Here is a 25955-nt window from a genome sequence, read left to right on the forward strand (position 1 = left end):
CGCGCTATTTTTTTTTTTTTTAATTCTTTTTAAACGAAATAGCTAAATTTAAAAAACAGAAAAAAAAAAAAAAACACTATTTGTAAATATAAACCCATTAAGAAATGTAATTTTATTATTATTATTATATATTCTCCCTTTTCCTCAATGATAAAAGAAATATAAATCTTCACTTCACCGTTATAAACCGAAAAAAAAAAAAATCACCATTTTTTGCTATGAAAAAAGTGTTCAAAGAGATAAATAATTAATCTAGAGTTGAAAACTTGTTACCACATGACAAGATCAAAAGATTATAAGCAATGAATCTCATTTATAAAAAATTATGGTGATTTTAGTATTATTAGTAAGTCAAGTCTCAATTAAAATATTTATTTGAATTTAATTATAATTGAATTTTATTTATAAAGAATTTAATTGATATCAAGTTTATCATAATATTCACGTGAACTTAATTATAGTTAAGTTTCATTTATAAAGAATTTAATTGAACTTAAGTTCTCGATCATAGTATTCACTCAAACTAAATTATGATTAAATTTTTTACAAATAAATTAATTAGATTTAAATTCTCAACTAAAATATTTATGTAGACTTAACTATAAGTGAGTTATGATATGCAAAAAAACTTCATTAAAATTGACTTCTTAATCAAAATATTCGCTTGAGCTTAAACCATGGTTTTGACTTTAAAATTTCATATTAACTTAATTATAGTTACGATTCATTTATAAAGAACTATTGAGTTAAGTTTTGTAAATCAAAACTATTAACTTGAATTTTGATTATCCATCTTCAACAACATATAAAGTTAATAAAAATATATATTCCAAAATCATGAAACACCAATAATTAAAATTAAATTGTGATAAAAAAAAAATGATTGCATAAAACATGATAAAATGATAAGATAATTGTTAGCCCAAGGGTTCTCCTAATCATGTTTTGATTATAACAAACCATAATTAAGTTATTAATTGGTTTGAATTATAAAGAATTTTATGTATTAATTTGGAAATTCATCAAAGGATTTAATGGACGCAAGATTAAGGCTTTTGAAAAGACTTTTTAATCATAGGAAACATTGTAAGATGAATGCATGAGTGCACTTAGGATTTTCATATCTTTTCATGCATCTTTGAAAACTTGGTTTAAGCTTTAAAGTTACATTTCCATCAAAATCCAAATTCTATTATATGAACCTTATGCAAAATGTTTCAAAATCAACATAATATTTTATATAAAAACCTTGCCTAAGTACTAGAAGCAAAAAGACCATAAAATTATAGGTTTTCGAGCAAAAAATGGTGAACCAGTCGAGGCACTGACCAATCGACTCAACTCAACCAGCTAGGGTATCGGTTGACTAGTTACTCATTCTTGGTCGAGGTCCGATCGAGAGATGCAAAAAATACTCTCTCTTTTCTAGTAGCCTTTCTTTCTCGATTGAGAGATTTGCTTTTCCGGTCGAGGGTAATGGTCACTTGCCAAACATTAAATGCTCCAACGACTAGTGAACCAGTCGACCCCTAACTCGACCGGTCGAGGTTGCCTTTTTAGCTCTTTGGCTCCCGATGTTAGAAACCTATAAATTGAAAGCTCCACTTTATTTATGAATAAAAGAACACTAACATTTATTTGTTTACCTACTTGTTTTTGCCATAAAAGCTCCCATTCTTTTCTTGGTGCATTAAATCTTCATTTGCATATTCTTTAGTGCACCCTTGTGATTCATCCTAACCTTGAGTTCTGTTTGAGCCATTGTTGAGTTAGGTTGAGAGATTCATCCTTGTTAATTGAGTGTTAAAGCCTTCAACTGAGTAGAGACTTGAAGAGATTGTGTAAGAGCCCATTGGACCCATAATTCAAATGTAAAAAGTGATTAGAAACTTGGTTGAAGCTTCAAGTATAAGTGGAACCCTCACTCGGTTAGGAGCTTGAGGAGAGTGGATGTAGGCAAAGAAGTGTCGAACCACTATAAATCTGAGCTTGCCTTCTATAACCTTATCTCTTTATATTTATGTTTCTTGTGCTTAATTTTATTGTGTTTAAATTTTTTTTTTTAACTACAATTCACTCCCTCTCTTTGGTGTTTTTATCTATTTAGATTAGCCCTTTATTTTCTCAATGATGTTTGAATATTTGTTTACCCATACATATTCGTATTAAGGAATATCATGCAACCATTTTATATCCCATCATAGGTCACCATTAAACCATGTTTGGTACATGGAAATGATGAATGAAAATAAATATTTTGTTGTCATTATTGTTTTTCATTGAATAGGAATGAATCCGATGATTTCAATTTTTGTATTTGGATGCGCCCAAAAATGTAAAGATGGAAAGATTATTTTTTTCCATTTTAATATTTGATAACAATAGGAACATAAATAAATAAAATGTTAATAATACCCTTAGACATGGTTTAAGATATTTTTTATTATTATTTTAAAAGAAAATCGGTTAACGGTTTTCCTTTTGGCTAAATAATACGATTAAGAAAATCAGTTAACTATCATGATCACATTTCAATACCTAAATTTCCAAATTTTAAAAAATATCAAGTTCCAAACCTAACCTTAACCAAATGCCATTGCATAACATTATCCTACAAATTATAGGTAATATTTATTCCCATACTTTGAAATGTTATCTAATACCCATATTCATGATTAATAATAGAGAAAATTTTAAAAATTAAAAATACGTAATTTACTATCTTGATCACATTTCAATACCTAAATTTCCAATTTTTTAAAAACATCAAGTACCAAACCTAACATTAACCAAACACCATTGCATAACATTATCTTGCAAATTATAGGTACTATCTATTCCCATACTTTGAAATTAATGTTATCTAATTCCCATATTCATGATTAATAATAGAGAAAATTTAAAAAATTTAAAATATTTACTTTACTATCTTGGTCACGTTTCAATACCTAAATTCCCAAAATTTTAAAAACATCAAGTACCAAACCTAGCCTTAACCAAACACCATTGCATAACATTATCCTACAAATTATAGGTAATATCTATTCCAAAAATTTAGAAAATAAAGACTATACTTACAAAAAAAAAAAAAAGTTGATTCATTTTCTTCATTTGATTGCAACTAAGATGGGTTCTGTTTTCTTCTTACAATTTTGAACCTCTTTGGCTTGTGACTTTTCAAGGAATTGATTTTTTCTTTTTACTTCAAAACAAAATGTGAGATAACTTGAAAAGAGGAAATATAAATCCAAATCAAGAGAGAGAATGAGAACTGAAGAGGGCTTTCTAAGGTTTTTTTTTTTTTTAGCGATTCTATTCTCTATGTTTGAAAGAGAACGAAGAAAAAGGTTTAGATCAATTTTTAACGTTTCAATTTGTATGTAATTCAAGTGTGAGAAAGAATAAAAATGGAATGATTTTCCTATTTTTCCTTTCCCTATTTGGTATTTTAAGTAGAAATATTTAAATCTTCTCTGATAACTATTTTTAAAACAATTTTTTGTTCTCCAAAACAAAAAAAATAAGAAAATACTTTTGATAATACAAAAATCGAATGTTCTTAAAGAACACCTTTTAAATGTTTTCAATTATTAATAAAAAATTATTTTTAAATATAATTAAAAACATGAAAAACAAATTAAGAATATTCCAAATTCCCAAACAAATATTTATTTTTAAAAATATCATAAAATAATTTTTAAAAATTATCATTAATAATAGAATTTTTTTTTCAAAAACACTTAACAATTGGAACTTTTTAGAAAGTGTTTTAAAACAATTTTAAAAACTTATTTTTTAGAATAATTTTTAAACATTATTTTATTGTTGCAAAATAAAATAATAAGGAGAAAAAAAACAAGAGAATAAATAAAGATATTAAAAAAAAGTAGAATAGAATATAGGAAGAGAACATAATGAATTTTCATTAGAGGTATCTGAATTACAAAGAGAATATATCAATATGGATGATCATCCACAAGTTCCCATAATCCGATAAATTCTCATATTTTATAACACTTTCCCTTGGATGATCACAAGAATATATCTTATTAAAACCTTACTAGGAAAAACCTTAGTGAAGAAAAAAGAGTATAATATTCTTTTAGATTACTACAACTATCTTGTTAAAAACCTTGGCAGTAAAACCCAATAGGACAAAACCTGGACAAAGGAAAAAAAAAGTACAACGTAGTGATATTCTTATCAATTAGCTCCCCCTCATGTTGACATGATTATATTTTCTCTAGTAACACAACATAGAGATCTTTGAGTCGACGTATTCCAATGAGTTTCTTAGTATTACAGTTAACAATGCCTTTGTGAATAGATCTACTAAATTGTCACTTGATTTTACTCGTCGAATAGCAATTTCATCACTCTTCTGAAGTTAATGAAAGTAGAAAGACTTGGGCGATATATGTTTGATTCTATAACCCTTAATGTATCATTCATTAATATGTGCAATGTATGCAACATTATTAACTTGGTATCATTACCTTTGTTAGCCCAAGGGTTCTCCTAATCAAGTTTTGATGATAACAAACCATGGTTAAGTGACTAATTGGTTTGAATGGTAAAAAATCTCAGGTATAAATTTGGAAATTCATCAAAGGACCAAATAGATACAAGATTGAGACTTTCGGAAGACTTTTAATCATAGGAAATAAATGTAAGATGAATGCATGGGTGCACTTAGGGTTTACATATCTTCTCATGCATATTTGAAAACTCGGTTTATTCATTAAAATTACGATTTCATTAAAACCAAGTTTTATCAAATGTACCTTAGGTAAAACGTTTCAAAATTGACATATTAATTTACTTAAAGACCTTGCTTAAGTGTTAGAAAAGAAAAAAAAGTGAAAAAGATAGGTTTTCGAGGCCAAAATGCTGAACCGGTCGAGGCTCTGGCAAACCGGCTCAACCAATTGGGGAACCAGCCGACCGGTTGCCCTTGTCTGGTCGAGGTCCGATCGAGAAGTGTCAAAAACACTCTCTCTCATCCAGTAGCTTGCCCTTCCCGATTGAGGTTCTCCCCTTCCCGATCAACCTCCAGTTGAGGCCCAGTAGAGGCAACGATAACTTGTCAAAGCATTAAATGCTCCAACGACTAGTGAACCGGTCGACCCCCAACTCGACCGGTTGAGGCTGCATTTTGCTTTTCTTGGCTCCCGAGCTTAGAAACCTATAAATTGAGAGCTCCACTTCATTTTTGACATATAGAACACTTGCAATCAATTGTCTACCTACTTGTTCTTACCTTAAAAAGTCTCATTTCCTTCTTAGTGCATTAAATCCTCACTTGCATATCTTTTAGTGTACCCTTGTGAGTCATCCTAGCTTTGTTTTGTATTTGAGCTATCATTGAGCTAGGTTGAGAGATTCATTCTTGTAAAAACTGAGTGTTAAAGCCTTTAAGAAGTTTGAATCTTGAAGAGATTGTGTAAGAGCCCATTGGAGTTGGAATCCAAGTGTAAGAAGCTTGGAAGCTTGGTTGAAGCTTGGAAGCTTGGAAGCTTGGTTGAAGCTTCAAGTTATTGGAACCTCCCATTCGGTTAGGAGATTGAGAAGAGTGGATGTAGGTAAGGAAGTGTCGAACCACTATAAAATCCAAGTTTGAATTCTCTAACTCTATCTCTTTATTTTTTTTTATTATATTGTGCTTGAATTTGTTGTGTTGAAAAAGTTTTTGAAAAACCCAATTCACCCCCTTCTTGGGTGTTTTTCTTATTTAAGCATAGCCTTTATTTTCTTAACCTCTGATGGAGGGTAATCCACATGTTTCCATTATTTGCTTGATTGATCTCCACGATATTGTTGTACCACCATAGATAAATACATACCTCATTTGAGATCGAGCTTTGTGGGGGTCTGAAAGATAGTCAACATCTACATATCCAAACAATTAAGATTTTGATTATTCAGAATAACATAGACCCATATTATCGTAGTACATGATTGACTTTATTCTAATGTCTCTAAGTTGGTGTAGAATTATATCTCACAAGTAAGTTAACAATGCATGCAATATCTGGCCATGTATAATTTTCAAGATACATCAATGCACTAATAACATTGAAATATGATACTTTTAGACCAAGTAGTTATTTATTATCTTCTTTTTAATGGAAGAGATTCTTTTTCACTTTAAGTGAACGAACTATCATTGAAGAACTTAATGGATGTAATTTACCAATATGAAAGTGCTTCAAGGCTTTCGTTGTATATGTTAAGTAATAAACTAATATTTCGATTGAAAAATACTTGATCTGCAAATCGAGACAAAAATTTTGTTTTCTAGGATATTTCCTTTCAAATTTACTTTTCAAATAGTCAACTATTCTTGTAAGCTCTTCAGGAGTTCCAACAAAATTCAAATGTTCCACATATACTATAACAATTGCAAATATTCAACATAATGAATATGCATAGACAAGTAAGGTGATACACATATACTTTTTGTTTCAAATATTCATTCAAGTGTGTATACCACATGCCTTTGGATTGTTTAATCAATGCAAAGATCTTTGTTGCTTAATTGAGTATACACCACAATGTTTTGAATTAGTTGCTTTAGACATTTGAATTCCTTCACATATTTTCATATGTATGTCATCACCTAAAGATCCATATAAATATGCAGTAACCACATCCATGAGATGTAAATTCAGTCCTTCTGAGATTGCTAAATAGATTAGATATCTAAATATGGTTGCATCCATCATAGGAGAATATGTTTTCTCGTAGTCAATACTAGATTTCTACAAGAAACCTTGAGCCATGAGTCACGCTTTATATCTCATGATTTCATTTTTCTCATTATACTTTCCTATAAATACTCATTTATATCCAACAAGTTTGACAACTTTAGGCGTCTAGACAACAGGTCCAAATACTTCTTATTTTTCTAATGAGTGTATTTTTGACGGGATGTATTCTTTCCATTTTGGCCAATCTTTTCTATGTTGACATTTGTCCATAGTTTCTACTTTGGGATCCTTATCATTTCTTATGATGTCAATAGTAAGAAAATATATTATCAATGATAAGAGTATTTCAATCCCATTTTTCTCCATATATAAGTAGATAATTGAGATCTTATCATTATCAAGTACTTGTATCTTTTTAGGAGCTAATTGTAAAACATATGCCTCTCCTAGGGCTACTTTTTAAATTGTGTCTCTTTAAGGGCTGCTTGAGACTGATTAATTATTTTAATAATTCACTTTATATGCAACTTCTTCAAGAGTGCCACCTTTCATATATCTTTCCTTATGTTTTCCTCTTATAGGAAATGTGTTTTCCTTTTCAAGGTCTACCACGCTTCAACCTTGCCTTAGACTCATTATTTAATTGTCATTCAGAGACATCAACTCATTATTTAATTATCCTTTAGGGATGTCAACTTATTAATTTAATCATCCTTCAAGGACATCAACTTATTATTTAATTGTCCTTCAGGGACATCAATGCATTATTTAATCGTCCTTCAAGGACATCAATGCATTATTTAATTGTCCTTCAGGGACATCAATTCGTACTGAAATATTCTAGGTCAGTGAAAGTGATTTTGTCACTTTCTTTGCATCAATGAAAGCATTTGATAGTTGATTTGCAAGTTCTTGCAAATAAATAATCTTTTAAACTTCCAGTTCACATTGATTAATACAAGGATCAAGATAAGTCAAAGTCAATGCATTCCAAATAATTTCACATCGTTCTTCTAGAACTGGCTCTTCCCTCGAACGATGAGAAAATTGTCTCATCAAAATGATAATATGCACTACGTGTCATTCTATCTTTCAAGTGTATAAGTAGACTAGTCACTAGATAAAAACTTCTGGTTTTTATAATGTACGTTCATACGACTTTACAATGAATTAATGTATCATTGTTTACCCCAGGGGACCAAGTTAGTCTTACAAGATTCTTCTGGATCTAGTATGGTATAAAGTATCATTCACATGGAATCAAATACTACTAGTAACATAATATAAGCTCTTCTGAAATCTTTAATTAGGTTTCTATCATCTGATATAATATTAACATTGTTTTTCATCAATGTTGTACAATTAATGAGACAAGAGTTTCATCAAAATAACAAGTCAAAAGACATGTCATAAATACCTCACATTTATAGAGTTGAAGAAATATTATCTTAGAGAGAGTTAAAATAAATGAAAAAAATACTAGTCATCGATGATGACTTACCTTAATAAGTTGTGTCAAAGCAATGAAAACATATATAACACAACAAAACAAATATAAAAAAAATAATTTAAAGTTATATATTTCTTAAATATCTCACACATTTGATTTTATAAGTGTAGAGCAATTTATATATAAAATAACTAGGAAATATTTTAATAATCAAACTAATTGTAGTGATAGACCAATAATTTTATTCAAAATATTATTATGATCTAAATCAATGTGCAAAAATTAATTCATAGATCAAAGATTCAAGAGAATATATTATGATTTAAAGCATCTTGTTGTTTCAAAACTTTAATTGAAACACTACAAATCTATATATATATTGTAATTTCAAAATTATTTTTGGATAATGAAATTATTGCATTAATAAAAATACCATATGTGGCAAGATACAATAATATATATTATTTTATATAGCTCAAAATTTTCAATCACAAAAATATGTCTTAAAGAAAATTGACATGCAAAATCAATTTATTAATCATATGATGAAGTCATATATTTCACATGTATCCAAAGAAAAAAAAAAGTCAGAATTTTCAACACATAATTTCATTATTAAATTCTCAATAAGTAAATCCAAATAAAAGATGTTATCCAAAATTTTCAAGATATAAGTACATATGCTGTTCAAAAATCTCAACTTTCTATATAAAACAACAGATATTGGAAAATCCAACTATTATATCAAAATATTATTACGTATTAAATAATTAGAATAAAAAAATCTAAAATATCACATTTAACATAAGAATATTAAATATAAATATCATAATTTCATGCACCCCAAAAATTTCATATCATATATAAATATTTCTACTAAATAATGGTATAACTTCTAATAATAGGAGTTCATTAAAAAAAATATCAAGCACTTACCTATTTGTATAGCTTGATATATAAAATATTAATCTTTTGATAACATATAAATATTATCCATATGTTTATTATCATAGCTTCAAACTATAATATATTATACTATAATTTTTTGTTATATGAATTTCATGAAGTTGTACAAAATTAATTTTGTTCTTTATAGCTTCTAACTATAAAAAAAAGGTACATATTAACAACTTTGACATAATCTTTGATTAGCACAAAGAATATTAATTTTCTCATTTTCATAATTTCGTGTTATGAATAATAATATTTATATAACTTCTACTTATATTCATATAGCTTCTGGCTATACGAGTTTTAATAATTATTAATTTACTAACTTTTTCTTCATAGCTTCAATCTATGAATAATATTATAATAACATTAAACAATTGACAATTATGTTATGATATAACTTCTGGTTATACAACAAAATGAAAAAAATTTATGTATCTTCTAGTTACATAGTTGTTCATTGACAATTTTGTTTTGTATAACTTTTAGTTATACAAGAGAATTAGAAATTGTGTACACAACTTTTGGCTATGAAACAATTATTAATAATAATTATTTCAATAATTTTGGTTATGAAAAAAGCGTGAATACAAAATAAAAATTAAAAGCCAGTATTTTTCATAATTTTGGGTTATGATTGTTTTGTCAAAATAAAAAAAAAATGAAAATTTGTACACAACTTCAAGCAATAAACTATTTTTTATATAAATTTGTGCATAGTTTCAGGTAATAAATTATTCATGTATAACTTCCAATTACACAATATTATTAAAAGAAATGAAAAATAAAAATAAAAGTTAATATCTTTCATAACTTTGGGTTATGATTATTTTGTTAGAACAAGAAAATATTTAAATTTATAAATAGCTTCAGGTTATGAACTATTTTTTTAATGTAAATTTGTGCATAACTTCATATTATAAACTACTCATTTTATAAATTTTGACTATATTATAGAATTTTGTATAACTTCTAGTTACACTTTATAATTAAAAACAAATAATTATGAGTTATATACATAGCTTCTAACTATGTATTTGTAATTTTGGATTTGTATATAACTTCAAGCTATGAACTATTCATTGTATACCTTTTGACCATATAATGTTGTTTTATATAACTTCTAGTTATATAATATAATTAAAAAGTAATTAGGGATCTTATGTATAACTTTTGACTATGTATTTGCAAATTTTAATTTACCATATAACATCCGATTATGAAGATTGTATATATTTTTCATAACTTCTAGTTATGAATTTTTTTTTTATAACTTCTAGTTATTAAATAATTAAAATCTTTAATTATATGAAATATGATTCATATAGCTTCTAATTATGAGATAAAGTAAATAAATATTATAATAATATAATGCATACTATTCATATTTCATTCAAAGATAATAAGGCTACATACTTACAAAAATTTTGTAAATAAATTCTTTTATTTTCTTTTGTACCTCAAGAAGCTAAGCATTGTACTAATAACGTGTTGTAAAATAAAAGAATAAGGAGAAAAAAAAAAGAGAAAATAAATAAAGATATTCAAATAAAAATAGAATAAAATATAGGAAAAGAACATTAGAGGTATCTCCCTTTTATAGGAAGTTACAAAAAGATATATATGGATGATCATCCACTAATTCCATAAATTCTCATATTTTATAACATTTATAATATTTTATAAAATTTGAATTTGTTTAGGAATTTGAAATATTCTTATCTAGTTTTCTATATTTTACATAAAACAATTAAAATATCTAATTTAAAAATATCATATATTTTTATCTAAACACATTATTTTATTTAATAACAGAAAATTATTTTACATTTCTTCTTACCAAACACGTTTTCTCCATTTTTTATTTTTAAGTAATTTAAACATGGGAGAGAATAAAACAGTAAGAACGAAAATACAAGACAACGCATTTAACGACCAAAAAATAAAAATCATTTTCTATGTTTTTTAAATAAAAAATAAAATATTTAAAAAAAATCATCTTTTAAATATTTTTAATTATTTTCATTTATTTTCTAAATTTGTTTTTAAAAATTAATTATATAAATATGAAAAATGACTAAAAATAAAACATTATAAATAAAAATTGTTTTTAAAACATATTTAAAAACACAAAAAAAAAAAAAAAAGAACATTTCATATTTCCAACCAAACTTTTATTCTATAAAACATTATACTACGCAAGCAAAACCTTACTTTTTATTCCCCTGTATTTTCTACTATTATATAAATTCCCCAAAAGATAATTTTTTGCTTAGTTGAATCCTGCACTTATTACCTAAAACATGAAAAAAGCTACTTAATAAAATAAAATCATCCATATGCACCTGCCAAAGCCAAGATTATTGTGTACATTAAAAAATTCACAACCATTCATACCACAAACAAATCACAAAAGAAGATCAGGGAAGCCAGAAAAGAGGAAGAAGAACATGTTTCAACAACAGGGATAACAAAAGCCGATTCCAAAGCAAACGACAAACAGTTTGTATCACAAGTATTTTATCAGCACCAAAATCACAACAATCAGAATCACAATTCCAATAACCAATAAAAGCATGCAAAAGCAGGTGCAACCGCCCTTGGTCCGCTTGTTCAAAATCGCTAGGTTCTTCTGCACTCGCTGTTTCATCATGACACCGAAACCAAAAACATAAAGAATAGATGTTAATTTAGCTGTATAATCGAAGATCATCCCAATTGCTGAAACAAGTTTAGGATTTTACCCCCAGGCGAGAGTCCGTTGTATCTACATGCTGGTCCAAGGTATCCTGCAGAATGAGAAAGCAAACAGGCATAAACTTCTAGGGTTTGTGGGATGCACTTGTTTTTGTTAATAGCCTTTCAGATGAGATGGTCCAGATGTAAAAGAACACATCAATAAAAACATACAATAAGTCTAGTGTGCAAGTCAAGTTCCTCGTTGACCGCCAATGCAATATGTTTTGTACTTATGACTGTCTCCTCTAAGTTATCAAGGCCCTCATCTTGTTCTGCTTCAAAGGCATATACCCACATAAAGATCCATATTGAAGACATTTGAAACAAAAAAAAAAAAACAAGAATGTCATTCTGAAGAAGATACTTGAACTTGCCTTTCATAATTTGTCGCTGAAGACCAACAAGTCCTTGGTTGTCCAAGCCAGTTGTTCTGCTCATGGCATCGGCAGGCTTTATTTCTGGCCCAAGTAAGCTATCTCTGTTTGCAAAGTTTGACATGTTCAATGTGGATGCCATTTGGCTCACTTTTGATCTCAAATTTGAAAGCATGTCCTTGCGGCGATTCATTTCTTTCTCTGTTCTGTGTGATACAAAAGGCAGCATAAAAAACTTCAGATAATAGTAATACTAGTATCCATAAGCATTGCCATGCAGTCACCAGGTAAAAGAGCAGGTTTGTGAACTACTCAACAACAGTTCTTTGAAATGCCAACGCATTTATAGACTATCCCTTATCATTGCAAAACGTAGAGATTTTAAATCACCTGCATTAGCAAGAGGTATGGGGGGAACTCAAAGGTGCAATCTCATACAATTAATCCTTTGGAAATACAACCACTTGCTACACCTCAAAAAAGGGTCAACTGACTAAATAAGAGCTTGAGGCAAATAGACATTGCCATATAACCAGCTCCTCTCATATCACCCAAAGTTGAGCAACCTCATACTCCCTGTACCAAAAATATCCTCCCATTTCATAGGCAAACACAATATATTATTTATTTATTTATTTATTTATTTTACAGTGTCAATAGGAAAAAAAAAAAAAAAAAAGGGTCGCAACCTATATATGTTTTATGGCTATTGTTCATCCTCAATTCATAAAGTTTAAAGTTAAAGAGTGTTTTGGGGATCAAAGATGGAACATGTTTGAGGATAGATGGAATTGCTGTGTGGGGAATGCTTTTGAATTCTCTCCAAAAAAGCTTCCACCATTTCTAACTTGCAATTTAAATTGGAATACACACAACAAGGATGAAAAAAATTGCGAAATATTGCCAATATTTCCTCGAAATTTCGGGTCCCAATCGTCACCGAAGCGACACATAGTGGAGAAATATTGATTTACTGAATTTTCCGTTATTTTTCGAAAATTTCAGCAATATTTCAATATTCATCGATTTTTTCACCAATTTTTCAAGAATTTCCCGATTTTTTCAATAAGTCAACGTGGCTACCTCAGTCAAACAGCCAGCATCCTGAGCTCTTTACTCGGTCAAACCTGATCAAACCTAAAAAATTGGTTTGCAGATAAGGGATTTGAACCTAAGACAAAAGGCTCACTTAGGAGCTTGGGTGACCATGGGGCAAGTTTGCCCTCAATGTTACATATGCACAAAAAAAAAATATATATATATATATATATATTAATGTCCATCATAAAAACAAAATATTAACAGAATATTTTACAAATAAATTAATTCTAATTATTTTATATTTTAAATTTCATTCAATTGATTATCAATAAAAACTATCATAATAATTTTCTTAATAGGTATTTTTTTTATATCATTTATATATTAATTAAACATTAAAAATATAAATATTAAAAAAATTATAATTTATCATCATTTATTGTATAGCATTGAATACATTTGAATTAAATAGATCATAATTTTAATATTAAAAAATATTTTAAAATTAGATATATTATAATCAAATATCACAATATCATTGTCGAATAATATTTAATGTATCTTAATAATTAATGTACACTTACAAAATCCATACTTCTTATTGACCCATACGATATTATTATTGAATATGATAAATTATATCCTATATATATCAAGTTCTTCAACAAAACAACATCAAAATGTCTATTATTACTTTTTATATCATTTCTTAAAGTTTTTCTCAACATTTTTATGAGTTTTGATCAATTTTCGTCCCATCAATATTTTGTGTCAAAGCATCCACCAATATTTCCTAATATATCTGTAAAATCAAGTTATCGATATATCCATCAAAATTGATATTTTCATCCTTCACACACACACACACGATTCTTTCTTTATAAGTTTAAAAGACTTACATGGGCTGCTTTCCAGGAAGCTTCAACAAAAGGGACTGTAAGCTATCGAGCCTAGTCCCTAGTATTGTAATCTTTCTCCGTATTGCAGATGCATGACGCTGTGTTTCTGATCCTGATGTGGGAAGTGAAATCCTTTGAGAAATCATGCCATTTATATCATCAGCAAGTTTTGATGCTTCATAGTACTCCTTTATCCATGAGTCTGAAGAAGATGCCATTGACCTGAAAGATAAAACATAGATTATACTACAGATCAGCAAATTGGAAGATATTCTATATGCATTAATATATGGTTATAATATTTTTGAGCCTCGAAGATATGAGATGTAGGAAAAAAGATGGATGACCTTTTAAATAGTGTCAGTCAGAAGCAACATTATTCAGTATATGCAATCTGAGGCCAGCATTGGGATTAAAAAACACTCCATATTAAGATTATGACATGCCATATAGTTCAGAGTTCGACATAATCACTTCTCTCTCCATTATAAATCATTCAGTACATGCAATTCAAGACCAGCACTAAGATTAAAAAACATTCGTAACTCGATGGTCACTTTTAACTTCCTCTCTTTGCTAGCGTTATCATCAGCATTTCAAGACAGAGTGTTTGGAGCTGCAGCTGAAAAAATCTCTACCTTAATTCTCTTTGTTTTATGGCCAGGTAGTCATTTGTGGTTGTTGGACACTCTTTCTCAGATTTCTTCCAGCCTAAGGCTGCAGGGTTGCACCTTTTTCTTCTTTTTATTTGTGATCCTTATATTTCTTTTTTGATAAGTAAAAGAAGTATATTAAACAAAAAGAGGAAACACCAAAAACCGGTGCCCTCTAGGTATACAGGGAGTATACACACCACCTACCCTAACTAGGAGCCTAACCAGTCTACAAAACTTACAAAGAGAAGAATGACTCTCTGCTAGGGAACCCCTGACCCAAAACCAAAGATTACATACAAAAGAATATTTCAACCTTTGAAGCGAAAGGTCCTTATCCCTGAACGCTAACCTATTTCTCTTCTTCCAAACTGACCAAAAAATACATAAAGGCGCCATCTGCCAAGCCTTCTTGCGTCTTTTTCTCACAAACCCTCCATTCCACCCAAGAAGGGTTGTCTTCACTGTACACGAAAGAGTCCAAGATATTCCAAAAAGAGAGAAAAGGAGGTTCCATAGGACCCGCGTCTTGACACAATGCAGTAAAAGATGATCCACTGTTTCTTCTTCAGATAGACAGAGGAAGCACCTGTTTGCCAAAGAGAACCCCCTCCTTTGAAGTTGCTCCTGTGTTAAAACTTTACCCCAAGAAGCCTCCCAAGCAAAGAAAGCTACCTTGGGAGGCACTCTTGCCCTCCAAATTCTTTCACTAGGGAACAAAGAAAGGCCCCCCGGCTCCATCATAGAATAAAGGGATCTAACAGAGAAAGCCCCATTATTTGAAGTTGTCCATATCACTCTATCTTCCTCCTCCCTTTGAACCCTGAAAGTTTGGATCTTCTGCAACAACCGCTCCACCAAATCAATCTCCCAATCGTTAAACGCCCTTGCAAAGAGAGGAGTCCAACCAATCCCATCACCAACAGGATTCCACACCTCCGAAACCCAAGCATTCTTCGACATGGACATGGAAAAAAGAGATGGGAAGGACTCACAAAGAGGCCCATCACCACACCACTTGTCTTTCCAAAATTTCACTCTTTGCCCATTACCCAAATGGAAAGCTACCCTGCCATCAAACAGCCCCCACTTCTTCCTTATTGCTTTCCAACGACCAACTCCGTTTCTTCCCATCACATCCCGAGTGCACCAGCCCCCCTCCTCTACGCCATACTTGAGGCTAATTACACTCCTCCACAACGCATCTCTCTCATTAGCAAACCTCCAATTCCACTTACACAAAAGGGCGTTATTCATCAAAGATAAATTTCTCACCCCTAGTCCCCCTTTTCTTTTCTCTAAGCATACCAAGTTCCATATTTGTGATCCTTATATAATTCCTATCTACCTGGGTTATGCCCTCTTTTTGTCACGTCTGACGCATATGAACACACATATGTATGCAAGGACCATTCAGACATCACATGGACTTAATTCTTATATAAGTAGCCACTAATCCACCAAGTGGTGATAAAGCTGTGAATAAACGGCATATACAAGTGCAAAATAAAACTTACTAATAGTATTATAAAAAAATGCCATGCCAAATTAAGATGGAGCAAAATGATAACATAAATAATTCTGAGGCGAAGAACTCTATCTTCCGATTTATCCCATCAGACCTCATTCCCCTTTCAACAATTTAATCTCATTTTCTTTTCCATGTAAAATACATAAACCTTTTAAGTTATCCACTTTATGCCACCTTAATTTTTATTTTCTCTCAGTTTAAGTAAATTTCAGGAGGATAAGTATGATTCATATCATGTCCTAAAGTTCATTGTAACCAGGTTCTATATATCACCTGTGCTATTTCTTTTAAAAGCTGGTTCTCTTATGCATAGTGTTAAGTGTCAAAAAGGGAAGGAAAGGAGCCATACAATTACAACACTCTTCCATATTTTACCTTATCTAAATCGAGAGTCAATCCCATATGTATCAATTTCTATTTTCTTGTCTCACTAAGGAAACACAATTAGATATTCAAATCGAAGAATCATTCATGAATTCACATTCAATAGTAATAGCTAGTGGTTCGAATCTTGCTAGCCATAAGACACCTACTTTGTAGGTGCATTAAGTATTGTTTGAGTTACTGGATGTAAAGGGTGATAAGATAAAACCCTTAAAAGCATGACATGATGTAACATTTTATAAATTTATTATTTATTTAATTAATATTTCAGTTTTCCTTTTATCTATTATTTCATACATTATATCTTATGAGTATTCCGATCTGACATTTTTTGCATTGTACAAGACTTGGATGTGTTAGAAGTTGCACAGAAGATCCAAGTCATAGATTCCTTACAAGTAGATGATTTGTTCACAATTGATTCATGGACTTAGACAATCCATTTCAAGTTATAGTACACTACCTCCTAATTTGAGGGATGACTAGTCTTAGCCATTATGATAGGTTTCTCATGGTGAGTGTACTAATGTATATGGTTAAACATAGGACAGGACTTACAGTGAGTCATAACGTAAGGCTATCTAGTAATCATGACTTCACCAAACTTCTATAATGTATGGTCTCTCGACCTTAAGAGGAAATTAAATTTGCCTTAAAGTTTACAATGGCTTTGACCAATGGATGAGACCCTAAGGTAGTCATATATTTTCCATGAATTAGGTCATTGTTGATGGAGGTCAGTGACAACAAGTACTCTCGATAGAGGCACCATGATAATTCATGGAGATTGAGACAATATGTTCCCTTGGGTGATTCTAAGGAAGTGTGTTTAGAAAAAACTATGATTGTAATAGTTCCTTAATTCGAACTTGACATAAACTCTTTGTGAGTTAGAGAATGTCAGTTAATCACACAATAAAAGGATCTAAGATTCAAGGATTGTAGAGGTAATCTAGAAAGGTTGATAACATTCATCTTGTTAGATTACAACCACCAGTTCATGGAAAACCTACTTACAATGGATAATAGGTCACTAACCTGAGTACCCGTGTCTCATTGTAATATACATAGGATGCTAAAGTGTATATAGTGAGATGTTTTATCAACTTCAAAATTGGATTCTAAGGGAGTCAGTATTTGCCTATGGATCCCAATGACCCCCGCTTGAGTTCATATTCCTTGATGCACAGTTTATGAGGGTTGTTTGAGTTCTTTGTTCACTTGTGTGCGTAAGGTCATTTTGGAAAACACGCAAGATTGCATAGGAGCTAGTGAATGGTCTCTCTAGACTACGCTATTTGATTAATTGGAACCCAATTGGGTCAATGAGTTAATTATTACCTAAGTGGGCTAATTTAAGTAACTCAAGCCCAAAATGGGCTCGAGTCACTTAAGCCAATTAAAAGCCTATGATACCCCTCTTTAGGGTTAAGGCTTCAATCTTTTGACTATCTTGCTTCTTGATTACTTTAGAGAGAGAAGGCACTCTAGCCACCAACCCCAAAGAGGATCCCACCCCTCTAGCATTAAGATTCAAGAAAAGAGTCATCCAGCGGAAGATCGATGGGTTAACGAGATTTATGACAACTATGACACCTTCAACACTTCTCCTCACCGATAGGATTTGATCTGGGAACATCCAAATTTGAGATAAAACCCTTCTCTACTAGGTTCAAATTTTTTATATGTCTATATGCCTTCACTGCTAGGATCTAGAGAGCTTAAGAAGAATTGCATGCACCCTAACTAGTCCAAGGATCGAAATGGAGTAATCCAAGTATTCCTTACAAAAGGCAGATAGGCAGTGATACCATTTGAGAACAAAAAAAATGAACAGAATCGCTACAGTGCTTTCAAAACCAATTCAGTCATGAGAGAGGAGACTAGCATTATGTCAATAATAAGAACTACCAGTATTTTAAAAGTGCCCCTAACAATTTTAAGATTTTTTATCATTATTTTGATGACTATTAATGGCAGTCAATGATAAAAATGTTAGTTTTTCACTAATATATAGGTAATTAGATTTTACAAATATATCAAGATATATTAGGAAATATCGATGAAAATTTTGACAAAAAATATCATTGTAATGGAGATTAATTAAAACTCATAAAAACATTGGGGAAATTTCCAAAAAAAAATTATAAAGGAAGTAAAAATACACATATTAAAGTTGTTTTATTAAAGAAAATGATATATATATATATATGAATGATAAAATTTGTAACAATTAACAAAAATATGTCAATTCGAAAATACATTTAATATTAAAACAATGATCTACATAATTTAACAATATTCAATAATGTAAAAGAAATGATGATATATGTATGATTTTTTTTATATATTTATATTTTATATTTAATTGATATGCAAAATATATATTTATTAAAAAAAAACCTATTAAAAAATTATCATGATTTGTAGTTTTTATATTTCTTAACAACTAATTAAATAAAATTTAAAAATAACATAATTAAAATTAATTTTATTTTAATATCTTGTTTTTCATGGATATATATATACTTTTTTTTTTTATAGGCAAACACACAACAGAAATATATTAGAAAAGGGCGCCTTGAGGTTGACCCAAGCATACAGGATGTATACAAGAGGCGCCAATAGGCACAAAAAGAAAAAGAGATACAATACCAGCCCTCAACTAGCGCCTAGCCAATCAAAAAAATTGATCAAAGGAAGAGGACCATCATTTACAACCGATTTAGTCCACAACCAAAGATTACAAACAAAAGAATTCTTCAACCTATGAATTGATAACTCTTCATTATCAAAAGCTATCTTGTTTCTTTCCTTCCAAACCGCCCAAAAAATGCACAACGGGGCTGCGTTCCACACCTTCCTATGCTTCTTGCCCAACTTAAAGCCACTCCAACCACTAAGAGTATCTCTAACCGAAGAAGGGAGGACCCAAGTAACACCAAACAGAGCAAACAATAACTCCCATAACCCTCTTGCCTTAGAGCACTGAATAAGAATATGATCAATTGACTCTTCTTCCATACCGCAAAGGAAGCATCTGTTAGCTAGAGACCGACCCCTTTTTTTAAGTTGATCCAAGGTTAGCACCTTACCCCAATAAGCTTCCCAAGCAAAGAAGTTCACTTTGGTAGGCACACAAATACTCCAAATATTACTATAAGGGAATTGAACATCTCTTCTTGAAGCTAGCGAACTATAAAGGGACTTAACTGAGAAAATCCCATCTTTAGTCTCTTTCCACAGCATTCTATCTTCCAAAAGAGGATTAAGCCTCCTACCCCGGATTGTCAGAAGTAATCTCTCCACCCCTCCACCTCCCAGTCATTAAAGGACCTAGAGAAGCTAGGATTCCAAACCCCTTCATCTCCCGAATGATCCCATAACTCCACTAGCCAAGCCTCTTTAAATGAAGCAAAGGCATACAAAGAGGGAAACAAATTATTGAGAGAGAAATTTTCACACCAATTATCATTCCAAAATTTCACCCTTCTACCATTCCCCACAGAAAAGACAACTTTGTTTTGCAAGAGAGCTCCTTCCTTCCTTATTTCCTTCCACAAGCCTACTCCAAACCCCTCCCTAACTTCTCTAGTATACCAGCCCCCTTCTTCCTCCCCGAACTTTCTACTAATGACTTGCCTCCAAAGAGCCTCCCTTTCATTCGCAAATCGCCAGTTCCACTTGCATAAAAGGGCTCTATTGAGAGTAGACAAACGTCTAACTCCCAAGCCACCCTTCCTTATGTCCGAGCACACGGAATCCCAATTTACTAGATGAGGCTTCCTCTCCAAAGCTCCTTCCCCCCACAAAAAATCCCTTCGAATTTTTTCCAATCTTAAACTAACCACTCTTGGCATTCGAAGTAAAGACATCAAGTATATGGGCATACTTGACAAAGTACTACGAATTAGGGTAATTCTACCGCCTTTGGAGATATAATTCCTTTTCCACAAGGCAAGCCTTCTCCGAAATCTCTCTTCCACCCCATCCCAAACAGCCACGGACTTGTGATTCGCCCCCAAAGGGATCCCCAAGTAAGAATTTGGCAGCCTTCCCACTTTACAACCAACCTCAAGAGCCAAAGCCTCCAAATTCTCTACTCTCCCAACCGGCAAAATCTCGCTCTTATCCAAATTAATCCTCAAACCTGATATGGCTTCAAACCACATCAACAACCAGCTTAAATGAGCCATCTAATCTTGGGAAGCTTCACAAAAAACTAAAGTATCATCGGCGAACAGCAAATGAGTTACCACAGCCCCGTCTCCACTTCTTCCTTTTATCCAACAGCCCGAAAGAAAACCCCCCCCTCACTGCTCTAAGGATGAGCCTACTAAAAGCCTCCATCCCGATAATAAATAGGTAGGGAGAGAGAGGATCCCCCTGACGCAAACCCCTTGAACTATTGAAAAAACCGGTTGGAGTGCCATTGATCAAGACTGAAAACGTCGCTGTGGAGATACACCAGGAGATCCAACCAGTCCACTTCTCCCCAAACCCCATTCTTTGCAATACCAATAGTAGAAAATTCCAATTCAAGTGATCGTACACCTTCTCTATATCTAGCTTACACAACACCCCACTCTCATTTCTCTTCAGCAACGAGTCTATTGCCTCATTGGCAATTAGGGCAGCATCCAGAATTTGTCTTCCTTCAACAAAGGCGTTTTGAGCTGAAGACACCACCTTTCCCACCACCTTCTTGATCCTGTTTGCTAGCACTTTTGCCAACAGTTTATACAATCCACTTATCAAGCTAATCGGTCTGAAATCTTTAAGGTCCTCCGCATCCGGTTTTTTAGGGATAAAGACCAGGAAAAATTGAATTCAGGCTCCTCACAAATCTATCATGCTCATGGAACTCCTTCATAAAGCCCATAACCTCATCTTTCACAAAATCCCAGCTGAACTGCCAAAAGCTGAGAGAAAAGCCGTCTGGACCAGGAGCCTTGTCTCCGTTCAGATCTGAGAGGGCGAAGAAGACCTCTGCCTCTGTAAAAACCCCTTCCAGACAAGCTGCATCCTCACCATCAATCCTATTAAAATCCAAACCTTCCATTGATGGATGCCAATCCCCAGGATCTGTTAGCAGGTTCTCGAAATTAATTTAATTCAAGCTAAAGCCTAAAAGAACAAATATTATATATAATTATATTCACATTTACACTACAAGACCATGGTGCCTAGATGGTTAGCTACTTGCGAAATACATAAACAAACTGAGTTCAATTCCTCTTCTTGCTCTCCTCTCTTTTATATTGGGCCTTTTATCAAATTTGGTAAGCGTTGACCCACATTGACCAATCAAACATGGAAATAAAATTGCCAAAAATTCAGGATAAAACCAATAAATCTTGAAAAGTCACCAATAATTCTGAAATAAAACAAAAACTAAAAAAATTGTCATTAGATATATCCTATCCACATATTGTGTTGATGGAGCCTGATACACAATATTTCCATTTTAGTTATAGAGGTTGGCTTAAGAGCATCCTTCTTAGAATATATTTTTCCAACGATCATGAGAAATTTGCTTCTTGAGTGAAAGTTTAAGGGATTGGATAAGAAGAGATACCATGTTCTATGTTTGTTCAAGTGCATTTGAGAAGAGTGCAACCATCGAATCTTTAGGTGTGAAAAGCTCTCAGATCAAAGGTTAAAGGAGAACTTCATTAGAGCCCTCTTGGAATGGACAAACGCCTAACTAGATTCGGGAATTTTGTCAATCCTTGATTTCCTAGATAGTCTTAATTGCAAGTAGCTATGGTATTTTGGTTGTTTGGTTGGTTCATGTTAGTTTTTCTTTTTTTGTTTTTGTGTATACTTCCTATATACATAGTGTTTGCCCTCTTTCTTTGGCATTCTTTTAATAGAACTGCTATGTTTGCCTATAAAAAAAAAATTAAGTTTGAATAAATAGTTCGGCTCTATCAAGCTCCTGTTCTTTGATGCCAAAGAAATTGGAATTTTGCTAAAAGGGTAGCAAAATCACATGACTGCACATAAGTAAAAATAATAGATCAAGGCATTCAAAGGTTTCATGTAGCCAACTTCAAGCAGGTGGGATATCACACTACTCTGTTGACTTGAGTTTACAGTTTACACATATATCCGGCCATAAAGTAGAAGAGTTTTAAAAATGAATGTCTATACTAAAATATTGAGCATAAAGGTATGAAGGTGGAGGCGGCAATAAACTTATCAAAAAAAAAAAAAAAAAGGTGGAGACAGCATTAAGGTGGTGGTGGTGGCAGTACCTGACGCAATGACTGCAGTGTTGATGATGATCATCTTTTTTTTCTTTTTATCAAATCCTTCTTTATAGGCTTATATTCTTTTTCAAATCTTAATTGATGACATTCAGAGAAAAAAAAATGTTGTCCCTTGAAATTGTAATTTTTTTTTCCAATAAAAAGTGATTCTTGATTTGGGGAATAACTTTGTAATACACTTAGAAGGTTGTACCTTTAACACAAGGTTTGGAATTAAGAGCTGCAAGTCCAATTTCTGCTTTCTTTGCACATTCTTAGCAAAATACATCACAAAGATAATAGGTAACCAAAGTCAGTTTGTGTATCATGGAATTAATTTGACACCTCCACAACCACAATCTATCTTCAACTCCGTCATTTATAATGAAAAACTGTCTATCCTGATTCCAAATTCATCTCATCTCCAAGTAAAATATAAGTTCATATTTCAGAACAACCACCTAGGGCAACTAGCATTCTACTAAAAAGTTTTGACCAAATAAGCATAGGACATTCGTTTCACAACCCCTGCTCTAAGACAACATAGGCAAAAATCAGTATCTCAGTCGAATATCCAAAAGCAAAAATCCCATCAATCTTTCACTGTTTGCTCAAGGTTTCATTTGACAATCGCATAAATTACAAACTATGAACAAAACTCAGCAAGTGCTTTCTCACTTGTTAGTTTATGGTACTTGTGCTTCATTTAAAACTGCATAGAGAAGTCTTACAGTCTCAGCTGTAGAAAGAACAGCTAATTGATGAAGCCACAAAGATAGTTCATGATGATTTAACCAAACAAAAGAATAAATGAGTTTTAATTCCAATTCAGTTATAGACTTATAACACCTGATTATCAAACCCAAAAATCTAAAATAAATTTCACTGATGTGCATATGATCAGATAATGCAACAATCAATCTCCTCCCTTGTTAGGTCATTTCAACAAATTTCTCTTTTACTGTAAGAAACACACAAGTAATTGTAAAAGGAAGCAACAATCATAGAGCAAACAAGTAAGATACTCACGCCTCCAAGAATTAACAATTGAACCCACAAAAGGAAAACGAAGAACAAGAAGAAGAATTCAGAGACTTATTAAATCAATAAATAAGACAATAGCCATGAAATTAAAGATTACCACCCAGTGATTCAAAAAAGCAACAGACTTAACAACATCTAGGTACAGTTATAGAAAAGAAAGGGCAAAATCCCTAATTCAAACAGTAAAGAGCCGAAAATAGAAAGGATGCTCTGTTGAATTGGTTTGAATAGAAAAACCTAGATGGACTGAATCGCATGGGGTAGAGGCATACAAACTGATCATGATCTTAAAATTGTGACGCGATTCTGAATGTGCAAGATGATCCGTTTGGATGAGAAGAAAAATGGAAAGAAAAAAGAGAGGAAAATCTGTACCGTGAAGTGACTGAGACGGTGGTGAGCCCTGCAACAAGCTGCCCTTTCCTCTCTCCTCTGGTATTTATTCTCTCCTTGTCCCGAAGGCCGTTCACGCTACTCTAAGTAGCGTGTTTTTTTCACGTTTTGATGAAGCCTCTTATAAATCTAATCCCTCGGAACACGTGGTTTTTCATAAGATTTTTTTCAATATTAAAATAAATAAAATATTTTTAAAATATACTATTACAAAAAATTATAAGTTAATTTCAATATCTCCTTATGTACTTGAAAATGACAAATGAAAATAATGCAAGAGGTGTTTAATAAATTTTCAAATAAGGTTATATCTATTTAACCAAAAACTCATAAAATTTGAATAAAATTAACTCCAAAATTATTCGAAGAACTCGACTTTTAAAAGTATTAATTTTGTGTTTATTAATAAATTTTCTTTTTAATTTTAATTTTTTATTTTATCGATGACAACAACTAACGAAAGTTTTTATTTAGTTTTAATAAAAATTAATAAGATGATGACGGGTTTTAATAAGAAGCATTCAAATGGGGTATAATATAAGATGTAAAATTATTATTAATCACTTAAGCAAGGAGGATTTCCACTTAAGGTGATCCATTATCCTACTTTGAGTAAAACCTACAAGGAAAACATCAAGCTAACTATAACCATTAACTTATAGTACATGATGATATACTTGTTTTGCAGACTTAAACCTGCCTTCAAAATATTTGTGTAGCCATCAAATGTAAGGGCTTTAGTTTTACTTGTTACAAAACTCGGAAAAGTCACAACTAGCTACTTGGTGTCATATCCCCCAATTACAAAGCCATTTGAACAAATATATAGTGATGTTGAGAGACCAACCCTTGCCCATTCATTGATAGTTTTTCCTAGTATGTTATTTTTGTTGATCATTATAACAAGCATATGTGGCTCTATCACATGGTTTCTATGATATGATGTAACACCAATTTTCTCTAAATTCTAAGCAATTGTTAAGAAACATTTTGATACTCCCATGATTACAATATATTTAGATGGAGATTTAGAATTTGAAGCTCATAAGCCTCTCTTAGTCAACGATGGAATCCAATACCTTGAAACTCCACCCCATAACACAAAACATAATGACACTACAAAAATGAGACATTCGTCGAAGAAATAGATATAAACAACCATGGAATATCATTTGTAGGTTCTTTATCCTTTATGATTGACTAATTGAGATCCTATGGGCATCATTTGAAATAGTGCGAGAGCTTGGGGCCTCACTCTCCTTTTGCACTCACTTTCTCTTAAGCCTCCTAAGGAGATCGTGTCTCATATTAAGTCGATTAGAATTTCAAGATGGCCAAAGGACACAAAAGTTTTGAACCTTGGGAGCCATTGTTTCCTATTTCGTAGTAGCTTCTAAACAACAAAAGATACCGAGTCAACAAAAGGGGAATGCATAGAGCTTTGTTTACTCTAACTCTATCTAGAAGAAAATGGACCTCTAAACACCCACCATTTTCTAGAGCCTCAATTAGTATGGGCATAAAATCCTTAT

General features: G+C 31.6%; 2 protein-coding genes across 4 annotated transcripts; both read right to left on the reverse strand.

Annotated features, from left to right (window-relative positions):
• Positions 1-11451: 11451 nt before the first annotated feature.
• On the reverse strand, positions 11452-24548 carry LOC104878462 (syntaxin-51). 3 transcript variants are annotated; one of them, XM_059738339.1, is made up of 6 exons: positions 24406-24548; positions 14165-14386; positions 12225-12430; positions 12022-12122; positions 11856-11900; positions 11452-11752 (listed from the first exon to the last, which is right to left on the reverse strand). In XM_059738339.1, the coding sequence occupies exons 2-6, from the start codon at positions 14380-14382 to the stop codon at positions 11621-11623; spliced, it is 702 nt and encodes a 233-aa protein (XP_059594322.1). In that variant the 5' UTR covers positions 14383-14386; positions 24406-24548; the 3' UTR covers positions 11452-11620. The 3 variants fall into 3 exon arrangements, with proteins under 3 accessions (XP_059594322.1, XP_059594323.1, XP_059594321.1); XM_059738340.1 differs by lacking the exon at positions 12022-12122 and having other exon boundaries at positions 24406-24541; XM_059738338.1 differs by lacking the exons at positions 11452-11752; positions 11856-11900; positions 12022-12122; positions 12225-12430; positions 14165-14386 and adding an exon at positions 19297-21817 and having other exon boundaries at positions 24406-24542.
• On the reverse strand, positions 20963-21794 carry LOC100265526 (uncharacterized). Its single transcript, XM_059737723.1, has 2 exons — positions 21548-21794; positions 20963-21456 (listed from the first exon to the last, which is right to left on the reverse strand). The coding sequence occupies exons 1-2, from the start codon at positions 21792-21794 to the stop codon at positions 20963-20965; spliced, it is 741 nt and encodes a 246-aa protein (XP_059593706.1).
• Positions 24549-25955: the final 1407 nt, after the last annotated feature.

This window comes from Vitis vinifera, chromosome 7, assembly GCF_030704535.1.
Source record: "Vitis vinifera cultivar Pinot Noir 40024 chromosome 7, ASM3070453v1".
NCBI lineage: Eukaryota > Viridiplantae > Streptophyta > Magnoliopsida > Vitales > Vitaceae > Vitis > Vitis vinifera.

Bases quoted from the DNA above. Each gene is read 5' to 3' on its own strand.
- LOC100265526 (XM_059737723.1), bottom strand. From the start codon at position 21,794: ATGGAAGGTTTGGATTTTAATAGGATTGATGGTGAGGATGCAGCTTGT. The intron at 21,457-21,547 runs GTCTTTATCCCT...TGTTGGCAAAAG, and splicing joins CCTGAATTCAATTTTTCCTG to TGCTAGCAAACAGGATCAAG.
- LOC104878462 (XM_059738338.1), bottom strand. From the start codon at position 20,928: ATGGCTCATTTAAGCTGGTTGTTGATGTGGTTTGAAGCCATATCAGGT.